This window comes from Pimephales promelas, chromosome 21 (assembly GCF_988280905.1).
Source record: "Pimephales promelas chromosome 21, fPimPro1.hap1.1, whole genome shotgun sequence".
In the NCBI taxonomy this organism is placed as follows: domain Eukaryota; kingdom Metazoa; phylum Chordata; class Actinopteri; order Cypriniformes; family Leuciscidae; genus Pimephales; species Pimephales promelas.
In genome coordinates this window covers 9376930-9402482 of record NC_142789.1, presented here as the reverse complement: position 1 = coordinate 9402482, position 25553 = coordinate 9376930, and the positions used below count along the sequence as shown (strand labels likewise).

Genomic DNA, 25553 nt, shown 5'->3' with positions numbered 1-25553 from the left:
AAATGTTGAGACTAAAAAAAACGTTTTATGCTTTGAGCCACTCAGTGCAGGTGTTAAACTGAAAATAGCCTGTGTACCTACCTTTTAATTTTAATAATAATAATATGAATATGAATAATAAGAATAAAATTAAAAACTCAGCAGGTCGCTACCAGCATTTCTAAATGAAAATGATCAAAATAAAGGTATGGAAGCAGCTGCTGCTTAGGATATCGGGTTCTTTGAATAACCATGAAGGAAAAGTAGGTTGTTTACTGATGAGGGCTTCAGCCCACTGCGTCTTTGCTCCAGTATGCGCCCACAAATGCTGAAGGGTCTGTTCGGACGGTGCGCTGGAGGCTGGGACACATAGTACGTGGCGTGCCAGTTTGGAAAGTGTGGGAAATTCAAAGCAATGTTTCTTCCACCACGGAAGGATATCTTTGGGTTGGTGTGATTCGGATACATCCAGTTTCACTTTCAAGTACTCCACTATCTCGGAATCTACAGACTTCTGCGAGTCAGTACACGTAGCACCTGCATCTTCCCATTCTTCAAAATCACGAAATGTCACCTTTTTAAGAGGTGGCTCAGAATTTTCCTCAGCTTGGACATGAAACCCCAAGTCCTCAATCAGCTCTTTCACAGCTTCAGTCACATATTGTCTTTCATTTTCATCGACCATCTTAAGCTGACGCAGTTTCGGAGTCAGGAATGTTGCTACTTTATAGAGCATGTTAATTCCATTTGGCGCAAGGTTACTTAGAGACAACAGTTCGTCTAGGCGTTGTACACAAGCAGATGCGATAGAATTGAGTAGGGGGTCAGCCTTGGCCACTTAACAATGCTCTCTTAACTTCACGGACCAAGGCAGAACAAGCGCCGCACTTAATGCTGTATTGTCCGACTCCAGGTCATTCGTTGCGTCTTTGAAGGGTTTGAGAAATGCCACAAGGGATCCAAGAGTGTTTTTATTGATACAGCCTATTTTATCATACTGCTTATTGTCCAGCAGTATTGTTGTGACCTCATCATACTGCTGTGAGACAGAATCCAGCATGTCCACAGTCGAATTCCATCGCGTCTCCACCGACTGTTTGAGAGACTTCCCCAGCTTGACTTGCAGACCAGAATGTTTAAAATAGCTGACCAGTTTCTTCACGTTGGTGATAAGCTGGGCCGCTTCGGGGACTTGGTTCATCACAGCAGGTGAGAGAGCATGTGCGAGAACTGAATTCAGTACATGTGCACTACAGTTCAGTCTAGTGAACCCACGTAAAGAGGCCACCATGTTAGCTCCTCTATCCGTGACAAAAACAATTTTCTTTCCCAAAAGCGAACAATCAATTCCAAAGACTCTTAAGTTCTGAAATAATAAAGCCCGAATATTTTCACCTGTCTTTGGAGTGCATTCTTCAAATGGGGCTGAAAACAGCACTCTAGATTGTAAATTGTAGTCTGAATCGACGTAATGTATGGTGGCTGACAGGAAAGAGGTTTTTCTATATGTCTCTGTCCAAATATCAGTTGTCACGGCACATCCATATTTCAAAATTGTCTCAGTCATGTCATCGACAACAGCCCTTCTACATCTGTGTGCCCTGTCATCTACATGGTGTGACACAGTTGTTGGATGAGGCAGAATATCTCTCACATCATATCTGCCTATTGTGGCTGCCGTGTCTACCAAATGTTGTGTCAACTGAATGAATCCCTCACCAGCAATGCTGTCATATGGACGGAGGTCAGCAGAAACATAGTCCACACATTTGTCTACCGTCTTCGCCTTTAGAGCACTTGACACTTTCGACGTGTTTCCCTTGAACTCCAACAATCTCTGTCCTTTCAAGACTGTACATACATGACGCTTCAGGCCTGATGTTCCAGATTTGTCCGTTGTATGTTAACACCTTTTGGCATTTATCGCAGCAGGCGAACGGTAGTTGATTCCCCTCTCCGTCATGCACAACCGAAAAAGACTGCCAAATGTCTGATTTGAGGTTTCGTGATTTTTTTTGTAGTAAATGTGCCTTTCTTTAGAGAAGTACTTACATCTGAAGCGCTTAGGCCTCTATCTGAAGCACTAGAGGCGCTCTGTTCCTCGTCCATGCTGTCTATTTTGAACTTGAACTAGCTTTCGAATTCGAACACGGAGCAGCGGAAAGGAATTGTCTCTAAACAAGTGTGCGACTGTGCGTGAGATTATGCCCCGCCCTACCCCGCAATATTCACAAGTTTAGGCTGCTTAAAACGTTTTTATTGCTGCCAATCAGAATCTCCCTCACAACTACAAATTATGTACGCTACTTTAATCATTTATATATTTTATTTTACACTCATATTTAATTTGCGGGAGTGCAGCGCATCATCCCTCACGACCGCACCCGCAAGTGCACCTCATCATCCCGCCCGCTCCCGCATTGAACTTTCAAAATTTCTCCCGCGCCGCACTGTTTTGCGTCGCGACCCGCGGGTCCCGCGAGACCTCTGACATGAACCACTGAGCCACTGCCGCCCTTATCTCTGTCAATCGTTTCAATCGTACATTTAAATACAGTTGTCAATCCAGAAACTTTACAATGTGTAGTTACGGTTGCAGCATGAATATACAGTGCTTAACAAATTTATTAGACTACCACCCAATGTAAGGTTTGTGGCACAGCTCACCTAAACTAACAGTATTAGTGATTACCAAAATATTTTTTTATGTTTATGTATGATGATTAATCTACCAATATGTGTAAGCTCTTTCGTTACAGTTGGCCAAGTTAAAGTCCAGACTTGAATCCTATTGAACAAATTTGTGATTTAGTGGGTTCAAAGAAAGATTGCACAAAAGTTTCATTAAAAGTCTTTGCGAACAATTAGAGACTTTTTTAAGTCAATAACAACAGAGAATGTGAAAAAGTACAGTATATAACATGCCAGCAAGAATCAAAGCTGTTATCAAGGTCAAAGGACGGTGTACAAAATATTATGTTTTTTGGTCATGTTTGCATAAAGACTATTTAGTTGTTTCAGTTATTTGCCTTATAAATGACAATGCAGTTTTTCGTTTTAAACCAGTTTTTGACAGACTCTCTCTCTCTCTCTCTCTCTCTCTCTCTCTCTCTCTATATATATATATATATATATATATATATATATTGGTTATATAACATAAATTATATATTAGGGGTGGAGCCGAACCCGGTATTCGGAAAGGCACAAATAATGTGTTTTTTTACGAATACTTATTTCGAACAAATACTTACAAATATTTGTATTCGGGAACAAGAAAAACTTTATATCAAAAAGCGGTAACGCTTCCTTTTACTGTCCAGTTACCCATGTAAATACTATGTACTTATTTTAGTAACTACAATTACTGGGTAATAACTAGTACTAACCCTGAGCCTACCCCTAAACCTACCCCTGTTCCATGTACTTACCTTATATTAGCCAGTACTTTCTAGGTAAGTACACTGTAAGTACTGGACTGTAAAAGGAAGCGTTACCCAAAAAGCTGCGTTTCCTCATGAGACCGCAGTGCGTGAGTGACGTTCAGGAAGAGGTGACTGACACAGGCTGCTCCACACAACAACAGAGAGGGTTCGGATGAGCAAAAAAAAAAAAACACTTAACTGCAACAATATTTTTGTTGAATGGATTTTTGTACCTTAAATGGGTTTCGTAGGCAATTTATAACTTCCGGGAAGCGGATTACCGTAACTCCTCAAATAAAAGCCGGGGCCTTTATTTACCTAAACTGCAGAAAGTGCCAGGCTTTTATTTGAAGCAGGCTTTTATTAGAGGCAGGCCTTTTTTTTTTTTTTTAAATCTAAATCAAATCATCTGGGTTCCATGCTCCTCAAGACAATTTCGTTTTCTGTGTTACTGTAAGACTTAAATGTAGCACATTATATTAAAAAGATTAATCCTGATGTTATATTTGAATATTTCACTGTTAATTCATCAGTATATTGTGTTAAAGTGGATGTTGTTGGAAGGACTTTTATTATGACGGGGGTACAGAGAGAGGAGTGCGGAAGAGGAGTTAATAAAGTGAGAAAAAGAGCTCGTCCGTGTTCGAGGGTTTATTTGATATATTACTAAAGTTATCTTTAGATTAAAGTCCCGAAAACACCCACAATCAAGTATGACACTACATCTATTTCTACCATCCATTGGCTGTACGTTACAATTAACTTGAATGCACACCACACAGCAAAGGAGTCCGTGGCGGACCCACCCTAAAGCCTCCAGATCCGCCTGACTGTCATATGTATACATTATGGGCTGTTTACACCTGGCCACTTCTTGCGTTTTTTCAGATCGGAAAGCTATCTGATTTATCAAAACAATTCTACTTAAATCTGCTCACAAATGCGTTTTCGTATAACGGATATAAATCGCGCTATATGCAGATTTAATGGAGTTCACGTCACCGAAAGCAACAGATATGAGCTGCTGCATTTGATAGATCACCTCATTTCAAAGTCAAAAGACCGCAGTGAGAGAGAGTGGTTGAGCCCTGGTAAGATAATTTTGTTTCTTTACCTTTAATGATGAGGAGTATTGTCTGCGACTTACTTTCACTTTAATTTGCAATAGTTTGCACGTTGGCTTTATGAATAGATGCTCAGCTGCCGTGATGCGTGTTGCAGTAGCACTGTCACATCTTGCTATAACATTACACAGTCTATAACACGCTCTCACACTTTTATTTTTTAGCATTTTTGGGAGGAGTAAAATTTAGATAGGTGGTTTCAACAATCAGATGCATTTGATTTACACTTAGGCTATGCAGTTTCGTCTGGAATCTCGTCTCAGATCTCAGATGAAGTGTTTTGAGCGATCGGAAATCGTCTTGAATGCGCTTCGGATGGCATTTAGGTATACCTGGTATTTTCACGATCAGATCACAGAACATGCATTAAGTGGACAGGTGTAACATCTCTTCAATGAAAGGCATTCAGGAGATTATCCACACTAATTTCCCCCCGGCCTTAATTTGATACCGGCCTTTATTTGTCCGCGTTGATCACGCACCCGGCAACTATCAGAGGCCCGGTTATTATTTGAAAACCGGTTTTTATTTGAGGAATTACGGTATTCCATGTTCGCTCTTCAGAGCAGGGCGGAGCAGACCCTTCAGGCAACCAGGGCGGAGAAGACCCTTTGGGTGGCCACGGCGGAGAGGACCTTTCGGGCGGCCATTGCGGAGCAGGATGCCTACAGCCCCCCCCCCCCCCCCCCTCCCAAAAAAAAATTTCTTCGGGGTAGCTATGGGGTCATAGGCTGGAGTACGCACAGGAACAAACGTCACCAGCACAGGAACAGACTACACTGGCTCAGGCACAGGAACAGACAGCGTGGTGGCAGCCATCTTGTCTGGAGACCCTGTCTCGGTGGAAGTGACGTGAACAGTCTCTGTCTTGGTAGACAGGACGTGAACAGTCTCTGGGTGGGCAGACAGGACGATAACAGTCTCTGACTGGGCAGACAGGACGAGAACAGTCTCTGACTGGGCAGATGGGACGAGAACAGTTTCTGGCTGGGCAGACGTGATGAGAACAATCTCTGGATCGGCAGAAGTGACGAGAACAGTCTCTGGATTGGCAGACGTGATGTGAACAGTCTCTGGATCGGCAGACGTGACGTGAACCGTCTCTGGATCGGCAGACGTGACGTGAACCGTCTCTGGATCGGCAGACGTGATGTGAACCGTCTGTGGATCGGCAGACATGACATGAACCATCTCTGGATCGGCAGACGTGATGTGAACCATCTCTGGATTGGCAGGCGTGACGTGAACGTCTCTGGATCGGCAGCTCTGGATCGGTAGACATGACGTGAACGTCTCTGGATCGGCAGACGTGACGTGAACCGACTCTGGATCGGCAGACGTGACGTGAACGTCTCTGGATCGGCAGACGTGACGTGAACAATCTTTGGATGGAAAAGTGTTACGATTATACATCGATTAAACGTCCCGTGAGTTCAGTGTTGGAAAGATCAGTTCAGTTGTTTTGAATTGGTTCAAATGAGTCATTAGTTTGCGAATTAAACGTGTCATTATCGGACGTGTGCGGGTTGTGTGATTATCCGGGCTGTTGAGACATCCCACAAGATGCTTGTCATCACAGAAAAAATTTCATCAATGGATCGTTTTTTTTTTTTTTTTTCTTCGTTTATTTGAAGTGTGGTTTATGTCAGCTGACTGTGCGGAACGCTTTTCAGAGAAAATAAGGCAATGTAGGCCTATTTTAGCACAATTCACACCCAGCGGTAATTCAGGAAAAACAAATCTCTGAATGCTCCACATGAAACTTTAGTCTCTCAACCTTACCATCGTGACTTGTCGTTTATTTTGATTAATATGCGCAAGGGAGATAGAGAGACAGCGCTTAGTTTTGAGACGGTCAAGCCTACTTTCGCCTTAATCCGAGTCCGAAGAGAGAGAGTGTGTGCGCACGACCGGAGCTCTCTATCTCTCTGCTCGTTCAGTTTAAAGGTCCCCTGACATGAAATGTTCATTTTCTGAGGTTTTTCAACATTAATATGAGTTCCCCTAGACTGTATTTGGTCCCCTCGTGTCTAGAATTTTCTATCGGTGCAAACAAAGCTTTGGCTGCTTTTCTCTTCTCTGCATCTGTCTGCATCTCAGACGCGCTGCTCTAGAATCTCCCCCTATATAACGTCATACGGGGGAAAGGTTACTCCCCTTTCTCTGCTTTGCCCGCCCAGAGACCGACCATGAGAAAACGAGCTAGGAACAGGAAGTACGAACACTCGCAGGCGCGGTTTTATTTTTTCCGAGAGAAATAGGTTTGAGATTTGAGTTTTTCCTCGAGAAATATCATGGCTTGCAAACGAGCGAAGCATGGCAGTTGCTCAGTGTTCGGATGTACAAATGAACACAAAAGTATTTTTTAGTTCCATCATCCGCGCCTCTGAAGAAACAATGGGTTAGTTTTATTTTCTCTGGAAATGCGGAAATGGAAGTGGAAATGTCTTATCAACTTAACATCGTTTCTTTGAGTAGGATGAAAATAATCTTATTTAAAGAAAGTGTTTAGCAGGATTGATATTCTAAACGGTAAGCACGCGCTGCTTTGTTTACGTTATGTGTATCTGCAGCCGGCAGCGTCAGTTTTCATTTTTGAATGACGAATATAGACTAATATATCTGCAGAAATAGACAGTTGGCTTATTAAACGCAGGCGCAGAACGCACATTATAGCTAACAGTCAGCACGCGCTGCTTTGTTTACGTTATGTGTATCTGCAGCCGGCAGCATGGGTTTTCCTTTTTGAATGACGAATATAGACTAATATATCTGGAGAAATAGACAGTTGGCTCATTAAATGCAGGCGCAGAACGCACATTAGGCTATAGCTAACAGTCGGCTGCTGTTCTCTCGGTGAGTTCAAGTGCTGCTTTTTACCTCGACGAGAGCAGACGAGTTCCGAGCTTTAGAGGGAACAGAAACTGCATTACACTGCACAACGTAGCTCTTACTGTTTGTACATCATCGTGTCTGCATTGGTGAAAGCAGAGAGTGCAGAAACTGCATTATACAATAAGATCTTCATTCTCGCGATCGACAGACTGCATGTCATCTGCTGCTCAATGCATCACAGCAACATTTTATGTGATGAGAATCTAAATACTTTAAATACTTCTCACGAATCAGTAATCTCGATATCTGTAATAGTAAAAACGTATAATAGCTGTAGCAAAACGTATTCAAGAGAGTTTCACATGTAATATGTAGCTATTTCATATGCAAGCAGGTCAGCCAATCACAGCAGTGAGCGGTTACATTGAATCCCACAGCAGACACGCCCCTTCAAACAGACCGTTCTAAGCAGTGGCTAAAATCAGGCTAGGAAAAATGCCTTTTATTTCTAAATTATGACTATTTTTGATCTAAAAAACATACTAACATTATAAGGGCAACCCAGGAAACATTATAAAATAATACAAAAAACCCATGTCAGGGGACCTTTAACATGCGCCCTGTCACAAGTGGTGCGGTTCATCACTACAGAGAGAGACAATTTTACTCACCGATCAAATAAGGCTTTGGCGGTACAAACATTCGCTTTTGACGCTGTGCTATGGTGCTTGATAAAGAACAAAAGGGACAGTTGTGAGTTCACAGTCTGTAGCCTACACACTATGGCTAACTCAGAGCAGGAACATCGATAAGAGGACTCGTTAACGTCAAGGGCATACAATATCGATGGATCGCAAAACTTAGAACCGGTTCTCGAGTGGAACCGGTTTATCCCATCCCTATTCGAGAGAGGGCAGAACTTGTGCTGAACAAAATCTCTGCTGCCTTGAGTGGTGTAACGTACGGACAGAGACGGTCGGATCCATGCGCAGAACTTTATTATAACTTGACATAAAAAGGAATCAAGCCGGCATACAAATAAACGGGGACAATCCAATAACTCGTGGTCTAAACAGGCGTAGGTCAAGGCAGGCAGCACAGGTTCATTAACAGTCCAGGAAACAGGCAAGGGTCAAGAGTCCAAAGATACACGGAAAAACAGAACATGGAATAACAGTCAGAATTGCACGCTTACAGTGTAACAAGACTTTGCAAGGGACACAGGGAAAACTCAGGCTTAAGTAAGGAAATCAATAACCAATAATGACACACAGCTGAACATAATACATAACATAAACATAATAAAACAGAGTAGAGGTCTTCACGGGTCCATGGGGAACCATAACACAATGAGAGAGTGCCCTCCAGAGGCTCTCGAGGGCACTACAGCTGCCGATCGTCACATAACCCCCCCTTTAAGGAGCGGCTTCCAGACGCTCCTAAGAGCTCTGGGGGGAGGTCGACGGGGACTAGGCTGGAGGGCCAGGCCCATGGAGAGGCAGGAGGCCAGGCACAAAAAGAGGCAGGAGGCCATGCACATGGAGAGGCAGGAGGCCAGGCACATGGAGAGGCGAGAGGCCTGGGGCATGGGGACCAGAGCAGGGCAAGAGACCATGGGGAAGCACTCTTGGAAGGGTACCAGGATGGAGCAGACTCAGACAAGGGCAGAGCAGACTTGGACGGAGCAGACTCGGACGAGGGTGGAGCAGACTCGGACAGAGACGAGGGTGGAGCCGACTCAAGCGAGGTCCATGATAGCGTCACCTCCATGACCCTCATAAACTCAGATGATGTCCATGTCAGCATCGCCTCCATGGCCCCCATACTTAGTGCCCCCCCCCAAAAAAAAAATACTTGGGGAAATTCACGGGTGGAACCTCTGGGTGGTAAACAGATTCAGGAAAGGCGTCCCGGAGCTTGAAGGGCGCAGGCGAGGCACAGAGGCGGAGCCGGCAGGGCGGGGCGCAGAGGCGGGGCCGGCAGGGTGAGGCACAGGGGTGGGGCCGGCAGGGCGAGGCACAGAGGCGGGCCAGCAGGGTGAGGCACAGAGGTAGGGCCGGCAGGGCGAGGCGCCTGGGTACGCTCACCGGAGCCTGGTGAAGCGAACGAATCTTCCTTCTCCTCCTGCGGCGGCGTCTCACTTGGCTTGATTCACTCGCTGGGCTTGATTCACTCACTTGACTTAAAGCAACACTGGACTGACTAGATTCAACACTGGACTAGGACTGCAACGATTTGTCGACGTTGTTGACAAAAATCGATAATAGAAATAGTCGACAATGAATTTCATTGTCGAATTGTCGCCAGACATTTTTTTTTTCGACCGAGCACATTCGCTTCTCTGCTGACTGAGCGATAACATACAGAAATGGCAGTGTCCAACGCAGCAGCTGCACATACCAAAACATTTTAGCCTGCATTTTAGCCTGGATACGATGAATAAAAAGGTTACCTGTATCATGCAAAGCAGTCCTTGCTATCACGGCAGCACCTCGGTGATGCACGAACATTTAAAAAGAAAGCACGTCGGACAGTTGAATAAAACGGAGTTTGACTCGCCTCGGTAAGATTTACTGTATTTTCCGCACTATAAGGCGAATTTAAAAGCCTTTAATCTTCTCAAAAAACGACAGTGTGCCTTATAATCCGGATCTTCTTATATATGGACCAATTAGTTAACAACGCCCCGCGTTATTAAATTCGCCCGCGAACTCGCGCTCATCTTATGCCTGCTTTGTCACACGGCCAGTTCAACCTCGTATAAATCAGGTTATGTGTGTCTCCCGTTCACGAGCGCTCACTCTTACTGTCCCCGGCACGCTACTCGGCACAGAACCTTCATAAAGCGCTCCCCGTTCATAGTAACCGGGTCGTCTCACTCTCATTCATAACAGCCAGCTGTTGCTGACGAGCCGCCGCAATATATGAGTCAGGCTGCGAAAGTTACGTGCACGCCCCAGCGCGCTCACACTAATAAACGCCTCACCAGCTCCGGTGCCGCGAACTATTTAGCACACCCTTTAGCACATCTAGTTGATGCATATGGCAAAGTCGCAAACCCAGTCAAACGTGTGACTGCACTATCTTATGCGCCTCATAATCCGGTGCGCCCTATATATGAAAAATGTTCTAAAATAGGTCATTCATTGAAGGTGCGCCTTAAAGTGCGGAAAATAGGGCAAATAACATGGAAGTCAATACGTTTTGTTTTGGATCACGAGTAGTAAGTTATTTTGCAACAGATTGACCACTGAATGTATCTCACAAAATGCACTTAATATTTTTGTTTACTGTTTTATTGCTGCTAATGTGCCTGCCCCTGGTATAGCTACAGGAAGAAAATATTTACTTGATTTTAATTTATTTTTTCTTGTAAAACAAATGTGCCTGGCCTTTATAAAAATGATAGAGTTTCTCTATTTATATATTTATGTCTATACTGACCAAGTACTCTGCCTAATTGGTTTTAGACAGGGCATTTTTTATTTACTTTTAGTATGAATCGGCCTATCAGCAGCAAAGTTCAATAAAATATGCATTTTTCATTGAAGTACCCCCTTCTTTCTTGTGTTTACTATCATTTTCCACAGAATTAAAGCAATTCATGCTAAATTTTAGAAAAATGTAATAATTATCCGATTAGTCGACTAATCGTTTCAATAGTCGGTGACTAGTCGACTATTACAATAGTCGTTAGTTGCAGCCCTACACTGGACAGACTTGATTCAACACTGGACTCACTTGATTCACTCACTTGACTCGATTCAACAGTGGACTCACTTGATTCACTCACTTGACTTGATTCAACGCTGGACTCACTTGATTCACTCGACTCGGCACTTGACTCACTTGATTCACTCGGCTCGGCACGTGACTCACTTTGCTCGGCACTTGACTCACTTGGCTCGGCACTTGACTCACTCGAGTCGGCTGACACGCGCTCAAACTCCGGTTCGACCGGCAAAACCTCCGCTGTCTTTGGAACAGCACTTTCAACAGGGCCATTGCCAAACTTCGTTTGGCAAAGTCTTCTGTAACGTACGGACAGAGATGGTCGGATCAATGCGCAGAACTTTATTATAACTTGACATAAAAAGGAATCAAGCCGGCAAAACTTTAAGATTAAACAAGACGGTTCATTTATATTATTATAAACATTGGAGAAAATGAGCTCTACTCTGCTCAGAGCTCTACTCTGGTTGCCATAGAAACATGACACGCGCTTGAGATTGCACTCCGATCGCACGGGTATTACACACAATGTTAAACAGACCCGGGACCCGAAGTAATAGATTCGGACACGACCCGGCCCCGGCTGATCATTTAAAATATAGACCTGAACCCGTGCGGGTCCCGGGTCAGGTACCGGGCCGACGGGTCTCGGGTGCACTGTGAAGACCTCTAAAATGGTCTAAGTGGATTTAACTGCTGATTGGCCATTATGTTCACATGCTCAAAAAACACTCACTGGAGCTTTTTAAAGCAGCCGGTCATCAGTGGGTAAAAAGGTACAGCATAGCTGCAGTTATCGCCACATTAAATGATCAAATAAATCTTTGGTGGGACAAAGATTAATTTTAGCATCCGCCAAAATATTTTCAATGCAGGAAAAACTGATCATTACTTCAGTGTCACATGATCTTTCAGAAATCATTCTAATATTCTGATTTGGTCAAGAAGCATTTCTTATTTTCAGTGTTGAAAACAGTTGTTAGTGTTGTTATTTTCTTTCTTTTAAAAAAATTTTTTTTTTCAGCAAGGACACAATAAATTGATCAAAATTGATATAATTGTGATAAACCTGTCTCTTTCAAATAAATGCTGTCCTATTAAATTTGATTTATTAAAGAATCCTGAGAAAAAATGTATCACGGTTTCCAGATAGATATAAAAGCATTTTCAACATCGATAATAATGATCATTATTAAAGCTACAATATGTAACTTTATTGGCCACAAGAGGGCGCCGTTTCCAACAATAACAAAGGCGTATGTATGTGACACAGTGATTAGCTGAATGATGGGACTTGCTGTCAAGCTGATGGATCATGGATCAATAATGTTTAAAGGACAAGTTCGGTATTTTACAATTGACCCTTCGCTAAGCCACGCCCGAAAACCGCCACTGGCCAATCATGTCGTAACAACCGTAACTATGCGCGGGAGGTCTGGCAAGCTTTCGAACGAGGGAAACATGCTGAAGCATTGTGCGTATGGATTGTGCAAATCTGATACCGGTATACTAAAAGTTTGGACGGGGGAGAGGAATTGTTTTCCTTCCAGAAAATCTAAAAGCCAAGGGGAGAAATGATTGGCGTGATCTAGCATCTATGTGCGAGACCCATTCACAACTAACGTTACTGGTAAATGTCGACATGCTTAACAAAAACACCTATTGCTTGGAAATATTGACGGTTCTTTGGTCATAATGATATAACGTAAAATAAGACGATTAAAGAGACAAGACAAAGGCTCACTGACATACTTTAAAATATATTTCAGCATTTTGTTAATCGACGTCCTACTAACGTTACCCCTTAACTTAACCCAATCCGATCGCGGCTCTCCCGGTATTAGTGTTATTCCAGAAGATTTATTGATAAGCTGTTTGATTTATAATTATTAAGATTATTTTTCACATAGCCTGCTGTGTATGAACATAGCTGTTCCTCAATTTGTGTTTTCCATTTGAACGGTCAGCATATGAGGCGCTGCTGCTTGCGCTGGGACTATAACGTTAGGCTTTAACTTCAATTTTTAAGAAATTATTCCCTAATCCGTTGCATATGATGTCGTGAATATATCCCTCGAATGCATACTGTAGTCCCTTTTGTCTTGCTCTCTCAGATATTTCACTTGTTCGGCGAAAATTACTAATTATCTCATTGAAATGTCTGATACCGGGTGCATCCACACTATAATAGATGGGCCAGCCGCGAAAGCTTGACAGGCGTAGCAACAGTAACTAGGGAGGGCAGGGTTTAGCGAAGGGTCAATTGAAGCCCTGTTTTAAGATCGTTTCTGATTAAATAGTATGGTTAGGGTAGTTTTTTAGACAGATGCTGCTGTCACGAGAATTTTCGGTTTCTGTGTTAGCACCCCCCTACCTTTATAATGGTAGCATAGGTGCACAGGAACAATCATTCATAAAAACGCATAAAACTTTAGATTACGAAGACGTGAAAGTCACCGAGTGGTCTGGGGTGTTCACTGATATGCTCACACAAAAATCGCCTCAAAAGATGCTTTCCAACAGGTGTTTTACCATTCGTTATAAAACTGTAGACCTATTTTTCCAAACGCCTCACAGCCAGACATTCTTCCGTTGAGAGCTTGAATAATAGACAATCCAGCCCAGTTGGTGGCAATAATGCACCTTTGCCAAATGCAAGCAAACCACTTCTATACACGCGACCTATGCACGCGACTGCATAAACTACAGAAAGAATACAAACAGGCTCATTTGTGTGAGCATATCAGTGAACACGCAGACCACTCGGTGAGTTTCACGTCTTTGTAAACTAAAGTTTTATGCGTTTTTATGAATGATTGTTCCAGTGCACCTATGCTGCCATTATAAAGGTGGGGGGGTGCAAACACAGAAACCGAAAATTCTCGTGACAGCAGCATCTGTCTAAAAAAACGACCCTAACCATACTATTTAATCAGAAACGATCTTAAAACAGGGCTTTAATTGTAAAATACCGAACTTGTCCTTTAAGGATTAGTGAAAGCACTCATGTTTTTGAACATTACAGTGGTATGAAGCAGGTCACGATTGCTAATAAGATACATATATCAGACGCAAGTCCAACGGATATATACCATGTCCACACTAATAGATTTTCGTTTGAAAACGTATATTTTTCTCTCCGTTTTGGCCTTCTGTCCACACTGAGACGGTGTTTTAAGTCAACGAAAACGTATCTTTTGGAAAACGCTCTCCAAAGTGGAAAAATTTGAAAACGCCGTTTTCGCGTTGTAGTGTGGACAGTGAAACCGGAGGTATTTCAAAACGATGATGCAAGTTTAGTCATGTGATCCATGTAGTACCAATAGATATTCACGTTTACCAGTAGGCTATTGTGCCTGTTATATGTTGTTCATTTTTACACTGTTGCTAAAATATGTTGCTTTCTATGTTACTTAATATGTGCTATTCTTCATAGCACAGTACTGCAAAGAGGACAGATAATGTACTCACATTTGCTGTCCTGCGGCAAAACAGGAGAGCAGTTGTGTTTTAGACCAAACATATGGTGACTGAATGCGACCTGGATGCATCAGTGATGTTGAGATATTTTGCTAAATAAAACTATCCTGTTAGAAGAATTGCGCGATAACTTCACTTTATTATTTATTTCCCCCTCTGTATCGTCTCAGTGAGCTTTTGTGAAGTTTCACGCATGCGCAGTAAAGTGAATTTAGAAGTTTCTCATCCACACTGAAACGTTGGAAAACGCCTGAAAACGCTAGTGTGGATGGAGAGCGTTTTTAAACGAAAATCCCGTTTTCAAATGTATCCGGATTAATGTGGACGTAGCCATAAAGGAATAAGGAAATTTCATCCTATTGAACAACATGCAAGTGCTGGATTACTCACACAGGTCAGTTTATTAGATGAATTAAACTTGTGAGGGAAACGCAGCTCTGTTCCACTTGGTATAACATTACACTATCACACTAAACGGCACTTAAATGTGTGTTGAAAGTTATAATGTTATTCTACTACGTGTTAATGTAGTTCGTTTGCTATATGAAACTAGCAGCTAGATCAACATAAGAATAACATACTGACCATATTCTAACATTTCATCATGTCAAGCTAACGTTATAACATTGATTTGTTTAAATGTATAACATGTACATTTGTTCACCTGTCTAATAAAGCTGTAAAGTCGTGACTCGTGAATTTCTGTCACGTCCAAATTAGTCATGGACTAATTTTCTGTCGCGCTCTCTGTCGAGTGGAAGTCAGTCTCGGACGCTAGCTCTCGGCATCTCAAAAACATCACGCTGATATTGATCCTCATTCTAGTTCTCCTTGTTTTTCCCAAAGTCTGCTTGCCATGATCTATGTTTGAACGAAACAAGAACTGGGTGCAGCTAAAGCATTGTTCACACTACATGATTTTAAAACGTCAGGCTGAACTGTGCGGTTCACACTACATGACTTGCTCTCAGTGAAATCAGGAGTGTTCAAGTTGTTTTAGCTGTTCACACCACACAACACAATGTGATTGATCCACAACAGGGGGTAACTCACTACACGAGTTGACAACGCATTACATAGAGATATAACCACGATCGGATGATAAGAGCAAATTATTTTTGACTCTAATGAGAGCTGTTTCAGTACTATGGTACGGTCTGAATCATGAAAATAATCAAAAAAATAATGAGTTGACAACAACTCTGTCACCCAACGATTCTATCTTGTCTACAAACCACGTTTTGTCATAAAAAAAACGTGAAAAACCAACAATAAAACGAACCAGAAATTACGCGAAACCGCACGTGCGAAGAGAACACAACACGTAAATATGGACGTCAGACAGAAACTAGTGCTGCACACTGCGCAACGATCTGCTTCTGAGAAAAAAATTATAAAAACTAAGATTTACCTGGTGTCCTCAACCCATGCGTTGCTATGATTGGCTGTACTCATGACATCACTGAGATTGAGTTGCGCGACGGCTCTGGATATCTAGCAGGCTAGATATTTTTCTGGGCTCGGCAACGCGTCTGCGAGCGTTTTCGCTGCGTTGTTGGCTCTTTCATACGAACAGATTGGCAAGCGTTCATCGTCCGATAATCCCCCGCGAATGGGCTTTATGCCCAGCTGCACTACTTCCTGAACTTCAGCCAGCTCCTTGTTTCCTGTCTGCCATTTTTGGCCAAATTGATTAATTCAGGTGTACCTGACCTCAGTAGTCATGGCAACAATAATCAGACACACCTGAATTAATCAATTTGGCCAATAATGGCAGACAGGAAACAAGGAGCTGGCTGAAGTTCAGGAAGTAGTGCAGCTGGGCATAAAGCCAATTGCACGTGATAACACCCTGACCTATCGGCGAGCTCAACGATTTGCAAATCGGGCATAAATCGGGCTTAAAATCCTGTAATGTGAACTTGGCTTAAACGTTACTCACTACGCAGTTGTCCGCGTCTGTCGCCATGGTTACGTCATGGCTATGGCAATACGAGCGGACGAGGATAGCCGAGGATAGCGCGGATATTGCGTCATTGACAGGCGACATTTTTTTTCCGGGACGGCCACTTATTTAAAATTGGAATTTCTCTGAAATAAAAGAACTTTGGAGAACTTTTGGGATATTGTAAGTACACACCTGCAGCAAATATATCACACTGTGCAAGTGATTTTTTGGATATTTTATTACAAAATTCTTACATATTGGACCTTTAATAATTGAGCTATAATAATTGATAACAATTGAGCTCTAAATCAGCATATAAGAATGATTTCTGAAGGATCATGTGACACTGAAGACTGGAGTAATGACTGATGAAGTCATCTTTGCCATCACCGGAATAATTTTATAAAAATATATTAAATAGAAAATTGAAAACATATATTAAAGTAGAAAACGGTTTTTTTAAATTGTAATAATATTTCAAAATATTACTGTTTCTACTGCTCTTGATCAAATAAATAAAAATAAAACACTTTTCAGTATGTATATATTTTGATACCTTTAAGTTTTTTATATACTGAACATTTTATATTTTCAGAGAGGCCATGGCTTGTGGATGCGTACAATCAATGGATTGAGAGAATGAAGGTCAGATCTTAAATCTACAATGACTTTAAGTCATTGAACTATAAACTTTATAGTTAGCTGCACTCATACACCGTTCAAGCAAGGTGCGATATGATAGTAATATCTCTTCTATTTTAATAAGCGCTTAACCGTAAAACAGGGCATTGGGTCTCATTTATACATTTAGTTGTGTGTACTGTAAAATCTGATCTAAAATCAAGCTAAAATGTATTCTAAATTTACACATGCTCCCTGGGGCATTATAAATAAATGTATTTAAATGCAAGACATATTTATGATATGTATTATTACAAATCAAAGTATGTTAAGTTTGTTCTACAAAGGTTTTCTTTTTAGACAATACATTTTTATTTTAACAATAAATAAATAAAAAAATGTAAATAACTTACTGCGGGCACGCAACCTCTCATTTAGAATAATCTGTATTAGGTGTCGACTTATAATGGATCTTGTCGATACCAGCTAAAGTGAGATAACAGGTCAAAAACTTTGTATTATTACTTATATTAATGAATACTTTCCACAGAAAATGCTAAAAGATATTAGTAAATGAACAATGACTTCACCTTGAAAATGTTTTGTAATTATAATACAAAATAAATAAATAAATAACTATGCTTCACTACTGACCATAGGCCTGATCCCACGGGAATGGCCATGGGCCCACAGAAAAACATGAGATATTCTCCATTCATCCGGGAATGTGCATTTTAGTTTACTATACGTAGTTAGTAATCATAGGCGGAGGGTGAACTAATGCCAGGTTTAAAGGGGTCATATAATGCCATTTTTGTACAAGCGAATATGATTCTTTAGGTTCTAAATTAAAAGTTTGTAATATACTTTAATTAAAATTTCTCATTAGTATTTTAAGAAAACCCTTATTTTACCTGGTCAAAACCAGCTCTTTTTTCAGCACTCCGTTTCAGTGCATTTGCCTTTAAATGATAATGAGATCTGCTCACCCCGCCTCTCTGTTATGTGCATACACTGTTGGTAACACAATAACCATAACGTGTTGTTCATTATAAACGTGGGATTATGAATTGTTTTGAGAACGTCGTACATAGAAAACATGCCATAATGTACCCTGAGTGTAAACCTTAGACGCATTCATCGTGAAGCGTGCAAACGATTTGCAAAGATTCATATAAATATTAATCTAAAGGTTAATAAAACATTACACTCATTTCAGATCTTCTGGAGGTTCAGCAGGAACACGAATAGGCCTAGTTGGTAATAATCCTTTATTCAGGTGCAACTTCTTAGCGAAACCAGCTTTATACTGACCAGCTATAAAGCAGTCTGGTGAGAAATGAATTGCGCAAACATGAAAGCATTGACGTTGACCGTGGAGAATACTCCCTTCGAAAACAAAACTCAGCCACTGTGTCTTCAGTGGTTCGGATTTAGGAACATCAAAATGACTGCTGTGTTCCTTATTGCACCCAAGAACAGAACACCACAATCGCTTAGACACCATTCTGCTCATAGACAATGCTCCAGCATATCAACAATGACCGCGCCAGCCCGCGCAGACTATGATTGACAGCTAACGAGCGAGCGGGTCTGTGTTGAAACGCTGCTGTCAGTCAACAATCGTGGGAGGGGCGTCCGACCATGTGACATCACATGGCCGAACGGCTTGATTTGAGACAGGGGAAAACATATGAGGAGATTAAAAAAAACCACTGGATGGATTTTTATCGTTATATGATGGTTGTGTACAGGCACTGCCAACACAAATTGCAGTATAATCAACTTGGAAAAGTGCATGTATCATTATATGACCCCTTTAAGGCTTGAAGATGCGCTTCCCCTTAAAAACACATACATTTCCTTGTAATTTACGTGTCACCACACAACCTATACATCCCAGTATAAATGCTCCCAATAAATGATTTGTTATTTAAGCGTCTACATTCACGAACCACTGTTAGTTTCAACAGAAAAGCAGGCATACTGTATGTGGGCTTTGGCATGCATGCAAAAGAGCAGTCGCTTTATATTCACTAAAAAGCTATCACTCTTCTTCTTAGGTCATTGCGATTTCACAAAGTTCTATTATAATAAATGAAGCTGACTACACACAATGGATTTCCTATTTACATATTTTCTACACTTTGTAATAATGAGAGATTTTGGAAGCATGCAGAACTCAGAATACACTCACTGCTCAATGCCAGGCTTTTTGTTCAGTGCTAACTTAAACACCTCTGATTGGCCATTGAGTTGAAAGAAAACGTGCAGCATACAAAATATAAAAAACATTAAACAGAATACAATCAGAAAACTTCAATATAAAATCCTTAAACTAATCTTAATCAAAAGAATTTGCACAACATTGACTAAAAAATGTATTTTAGATATGGTAATTTGTCTTCTTTTAGGCTAATTTTGATTGGCCATTGTGGTTAGTTTTGTTACGCAGACCTGTCAAACCTGTTCATTGTTGATGTACAAGGGAGAGTGAGAAGACAGAAATAAAATCATGTCATGTGGAAAATCATGTCATAATAGTGGAATAGAATCTTTTTTAAATGTTATTTGAAAATGTAATATTTAAACAATCTTTGAAGTCTTCCCAGTCTTGATTGAACACTGTGGCTGCTGCCTTTCTTTTACAGGGTCCTCCTCATAAATGTGCATTGTTTTTCGTAGATAATAGTGGAATAGACATTATTCTTGGGGTTTTCCCTTTCATTAGAGAACTCCTCATCAGAGGCACAGAGGTAAGTTAACAACAATATGTCTCAGAAGAAAATTGTAATTTTTGGATCTTCTTAATGTGCTCTTTGAGTTTTAGTTACATATCCGAGTATGTTGGCTTTTAGGTTGTGCTTGCCAGTAACTCAAGCCCTGCCCTAAATGATGTCACTAACAGTGAGCTGCAGATCCTGACTGAAAGAATAGCCGCCATGGACCCGGTCATTCAGTGAGTTATTATCACCCTTATTACCAGCGATGGAAAAAGTTTACAAAAATTGTTTTAATCATTTGATTGAAGATAATGTAACATGAGAATGGCAGTCAGTCTTTGTGCACATCAATAGAACGTGTTTGTGTATATGTTTGTGCACTCTGTCTCAAGTCACCCGTCATAGAGCTAATTTATGACAAACCAGTTTAGAATTATAAATATATTAATATAATTTATTTGATTTTTTTTTTTACTATGAAATAGCTAGTTTAATAGGCTTTGTAAAAAGGCTTTGTAAAAAAAATATAATCCTTTGTAAAGGATTATATTTTTTGGATACATTTTTTCTCTACCAAATAGCACATTCAAACACATTTTACAGAACTTCTAAGCATACCTCATTTGTTTTTTCAATCTCCAAAAATGTATGTTTGCTGCAATACCATAGAAGAAAATAGCCTATAATAATATAATAATAATATAAAAATATACTAACAAAGATGTTTTCTATCAAATGTTAAATGATTAGTTTTGAACAGAAAAAAAAAATAATATAAATGTACAGTTGTATCATTAATTTTACAGTGTGGTGTGGTGCCTTTTGCTCCTGTATATGGTTTAACCCTGTAATCTAAACATATTATTGTCAGAAAATCTAATTTATTTAAATGGAACAGTTTAAATGGTTAGTTCACGCAAAAAATGAAAATTATGTCATTAATGACACCCTCATGTAACCCCAAGCCCGTAAGACCTCCGTTTATCTTCGGAACACAGTTTAAAGGGTACATATCATGCTTTTAAATCATTCATTTTTACATATAAATCATACTGTTGTGGTCTATATAAAACATAACTGCAATGCTTGGGTCTATATTCCTCATTATTATAGCTCCACAAGCCCCTTTTCTACCCCTTTTCTGATGCGACCTTTGAGCGACCCTTTTCAAAGCGGCCCCTTTAAATAAAAAGGAGATGCGTCATACCCCGTACGCTCTCCAGGTCAATGAGTTCACGGTCGGTTCAACTCCCCCGTTCGGCCATTATTGTAGTTTGATTAGAGATATACGATTATATACGATACCTTCAAAGAACATTTTTATTCACACGTTAATAAAATGGCAACAACAGAAGACTTGTCAATCAAGCCTTACATATTCGAGCCAGAGCGAGCGAGTTGATAAAGACGACGACGAACCTGCAGAACAACATCTTCATATGGATGTATTGGTATGTGAGTTAACTGTTTTGTGTTATTAGTGAAAGTCGACTATTTCTCTTGTTAAAACAAGCACACGGACAAGATAAATGACTACCGTCTAATCTTACCACAAAAAATCTGTATTGATAATATGATGCGTTTAGAAAAGCATCAGAAAACACAGCAGCTAATTGACCATTGATAAAACTCAAGAACAATAATACTGCAGACGTGTAACGTTACTTCAAAACAAAAACAAAGAAAGACAAAGGTACTGCTAAACCATGACCACCATGTGTTTTAAGAAAGTAAAGTACTTTATTTTTATTAACGATATTTACAGCTTATCGAAATGCTCTGTTTGTCGTCTCCAAAGATAGAAGGAATTTACCTCTCATTCAGACGAAGTCAATCGGCAAACCCTTCTTTATACTTGGCGGAGGTTGTTGAAGTGGGAATCCTTGAAGTGCTTCAAGTCGCTACATCCAAAAACCGAACATTTTAACTTGCCCTCTCGTAACTTCTGCATCATTGAGCTCGGACTACAAAATCGGAGCGAGAAATAATAATGGCGGATTGCTCGAAGTGTTGGACCGGTAGTCAATGTCCTTATTTGGCAGTTCCGCTGCAAATACAGTGACGTGATAGTTCAAAAAACGTCATAGAAAACAGAAAAATCTGAACAGGTTGAAAAATATGACCAAAACAGAATATAAAGATATAAACGAAGCACCTTAAGAGAATAATTTCATCTTTTCTGTACTTACAAACACTCCAAATATACAACAAAATGCATTTAAGAGCTAAAAAAGTGGATTTTGCATGATATGTCCCCTTTAAGATATTTTAGATTTAGTTCGAGAGTTTTCTGTCCCTCCATTGAGAATGTATACACTGTATACTGTCCTTGTCCAGAAAGGAAATAGATGCATCATCAAAGTAGTTAGAATGTGTTATAGCATCAAAAATACATTTTGGTACAAAAATAACAAACTACGACTTTATTCAGCATTGTATTGTCTTCCGGTTCTGTTGTCAATCCGCGTTCAGTGACGCTGATGACATAATGACGCTGCTGATGTGTTCTAGTGTGTCCGTGTATTCAGGTTCAAATAAATATGGCTAGGGAAAAAAATGCAAGTCTTTCTCTTGTATTGTTTACAGTGTGCACCTCCCTCAGACTGTAAACGAAGCTTGGGCGCACCAGATTACACGTCAGCAGCGTCTTGCGTCATCAGCGTCACTGAATGTGGCTCGACAACAGAACCGGAAGAGAATACAATGCTGAATAAAGTCGTAGTTTTTGTTATTTTTGGACCAAAATGTATTTTCGATTCTTCAAAACATTCTAACTAACCCACTGATGTTACATGGACTACTTTGATGGGACAGTATACCGTACATACATTTCCACAGGAGGGACAGAAAGCTCTCAGACTTAATCTAAAATATCTTAAACTGTGTTCCGAAGATGAACAGAGGTCTTACGGGCTTGGGTGAGGGTCATTAATGACATAATTTTCATTTTTGGCTGAACTACCCCTTTAAGCTTTAGAAAAAAATCTATTAATCTTTCTGATTATTTATATATATTTGGGCTGTCAGTTAAACGTGTTATTAACAGCGTTAACGCAAACCCATTTTAACGGCGTTAATTTTTTCTTTTTGGCCTAGCAAACTTTGTAGTTTTCTTTCACATGCTTTTGCAACAGGACACGGCATGCGCGCGCTACGCTATGAAACCTATTCATTTCAATGGCTTGCGCCGTGCAAGGACGTTTTGTTGCTTCGTTAACCAAAGCGCAAGCGGATCTAGCTAGACCGGAAACAAAACAACAGGCACGGCGCACACACTTGTTTGGGCTTGCGAGCCAGCCAAATAGTTGGTTAACGTTACGTTTTGAGTGGATGACGAGCGCGAGACGCCAAAATGGATGCCAATAAGATTCTGAATGGAAAGTTTACTTTTAAAACGTTGACAAATGTTTCCATTGACAAGACCAAGTAATCTGTGTGTTTTGTCGTTGTGAACTGAGCTATCATCATTGCAGCACGTCCAGTCTGAAATACCGCTTGATGATGGCCATGCACACACACACATAGCTGATGCGAATTCTCCGCCACCTCATCAATATCAGGACCTCGTCAGTATTTCTTTCACCCTTTTATTGATGGACAGTGTTACATTGTGTGAGAGATTATTTGCTCCAAGTGAGAATTCTAGTGTGAATTTGAACACAGTATGCCAATGTTGTTTTCAATAAAAACATTTGCACAAAGCAAGCTGATCCACTTTTCCATGTTGATAAGAGCATTAAAATTAGAAAAAAATAATGGGACAAAAAGAAATCAAGAGACATTTAGAATAGATAAAAATGTGTGATTAAGGGGCTTTGAAGGCTTTGAAGCTCATACAAATCATTGAGGTGATTTGAGGTGAGATTGAGGTTTATAACGGTTTTAACAGACTACTTGATCAAAACTTTGCTGTAAAACCTATTGTACTACTTTTTTAGCAAATAAACTTACATTTTATGCATGTTGATAAATAAGAGGCCTTTTTTTAATTTTGTGAATCAAATATAATACAGTAGGCTTTAAAAGGTTGAAGGTTATTATATTGTGATAGTTTTTTATGTAAATATTGTGAACTGTTACACCATTATTCTTTACACCATACTGCTATAACATGGTAACAGCAGATTGACCATGTTTCCATTTTTCCTTTTTCAGGGCTGCACTCAAAGAGGACAGACTTGCTTTGGTGCAGAATGGTTCTAGTTCTCCTTGTTTAGACCTGAGGTATAGTATGTTTCCCCCCATAGACCTATTTTTTGGAGTGTATAAGACTTCCCTCTGCATAAAACCATGTAATTTCCCGTTATTGTCCATTCTTCAGTCGCCTGGACAAAGCCCTGGCCACAGTCGTCAGGGAGCGTGGCACGGATCTGGTGATCATTGAAGGTATGGGTCGGGCCATCCACACTAACTACTATGCCATGCTCAGCTGCGAGAGCCTTAAACTAGCCGTCATAAAGAACTCCTGGCTGGCCGAGCGTCTTGGAGGCAAGATCTTCAGTGTAGTCTTCAAGTACGAGGTCCCTCCAAAATCTTAAGAGCAACATTAGAGAAACGGAGTTTTTTAGAGGTGAAATGGCTAGCTCCAGAAAGAAAGAGCACTACTTGGTCCTCTTTGCTTCTTCTTGATATTGACGTAATGATTGTATTTCAGGGTTTTCTTTTGCTTCATTAAAAAAAAAAAAAAAATCAATTATAAAGGGGTGGTCGTATGTGCCTGCTCTGAAATTGAATGTGCACGGCTGCTGTAACCTCCCTCGTAACAATTAGATGACAGCTGTAGGGGCTTTTTCTTTTGATGAGATTGAATTTTATTGTTCTCAGACCAGATTTGTGTTGCTGAATGATTCTCCATTGGATTCAGGATGGATTGCAATGACAAATATATCATTTTAAGTTTTGAATTACAAGTGACAAATGTAACATTTCAAGTTGTGAATTAGCCCTAATCCTGCTGGCTTTAACAATGTATTTAAATGTATAAGCCTGGTAATTAAAAATGGGTCTTTCTTTTGTAACATCGATAAAAATCACAAAGAATATTGGCTTTTTAATTTCATTGCAGACTTATTTAGATGACGTATTTTGTGTATTTCCTATTTTGACAAGCAATCTGGTTTCAAATGTAACTGTTATGTTTGTATTATTTCACTCACTGTTTTTGTTGTTGCCTTACTGAATCATATCTCATCCAGCTGGCATTGTCTTTTAATGACTTGCTCTTCTGTTCCCATGACAACATTTTGGAGTGACAATGATTTTCTGTTATTTTAATACATTAATAGTGGTGACCCAACTAAAGTGAATAACAAAAGCTTCCTGCACAAAAAAGCATGCTTGGTTTTTGGCAAAACCGAGTAACTTTATGGATTCAGATTTTTTCTTCCATTGTCTTATTTCGATAGATAAAATGGTGTAACTATTTTAACAAACTTAGATATAGACAAAAGACCTTTTCTGAGTTGTGTATCATTAACACTAGGTGTCAGTTTTTAGTCCTATACAAATAGCTTTCTTGATTAAGGCAAATGCTAATGTGGTAGACTTTCAAGATTATTTCTCCCTCTCTTTTTTTATTTTTCTTTAATTTATCAGTCGTAGGAGAAAATGACATGGAACAACAGATCCTGCTTAAGATATTGCATCATTATATTTTACTGCAACTATTCTCATATTTGATGCAGCT

General features: G+C 40.3%; 1 protein-coding gene across 3 annotated transcripts in view; it reads left to right on the top strand.

The window, feature by feature from the left end:
- Positions 1 to 24546, top strand: part of pank4 (pantothenate kinase 4 (inactive)) — a 64813-nt gene extending 40267 nt beyond the window's left edge. For 2 of the 3 annotated variants that reach the window (XM_039655445.2, XM_039655446.2), the window contains exons 15-19: positions 17119 to 17168; positions 19796 to 19900; positions 20003 to 20103; positions 24023 to 24091; positions 24189 to 24546. In XM_039655445.2, coding sequence (XP_039511379.1) covers positions 17119 to 17168; positions 19796 to 19900; positions 20003 to 20103; positions 24023 to 24091; positions 24189 to 24405 — 542 coding nt within the window. In that variant the 3' untranslated portion in view covers positions 24406 to 24546. The remainder of the gene's footprint in view (positions 1 to 17118; positions 17169 to 19795; positions 19901 to 20002; positions 20104 to 24022; positions 24092 to 24188) is intronic. The other variant, XM_039655449.2, reaches the window with a different exon arrangement.
- Positions 24547 to 25553: the final 1007 nt, after the last annotated feature.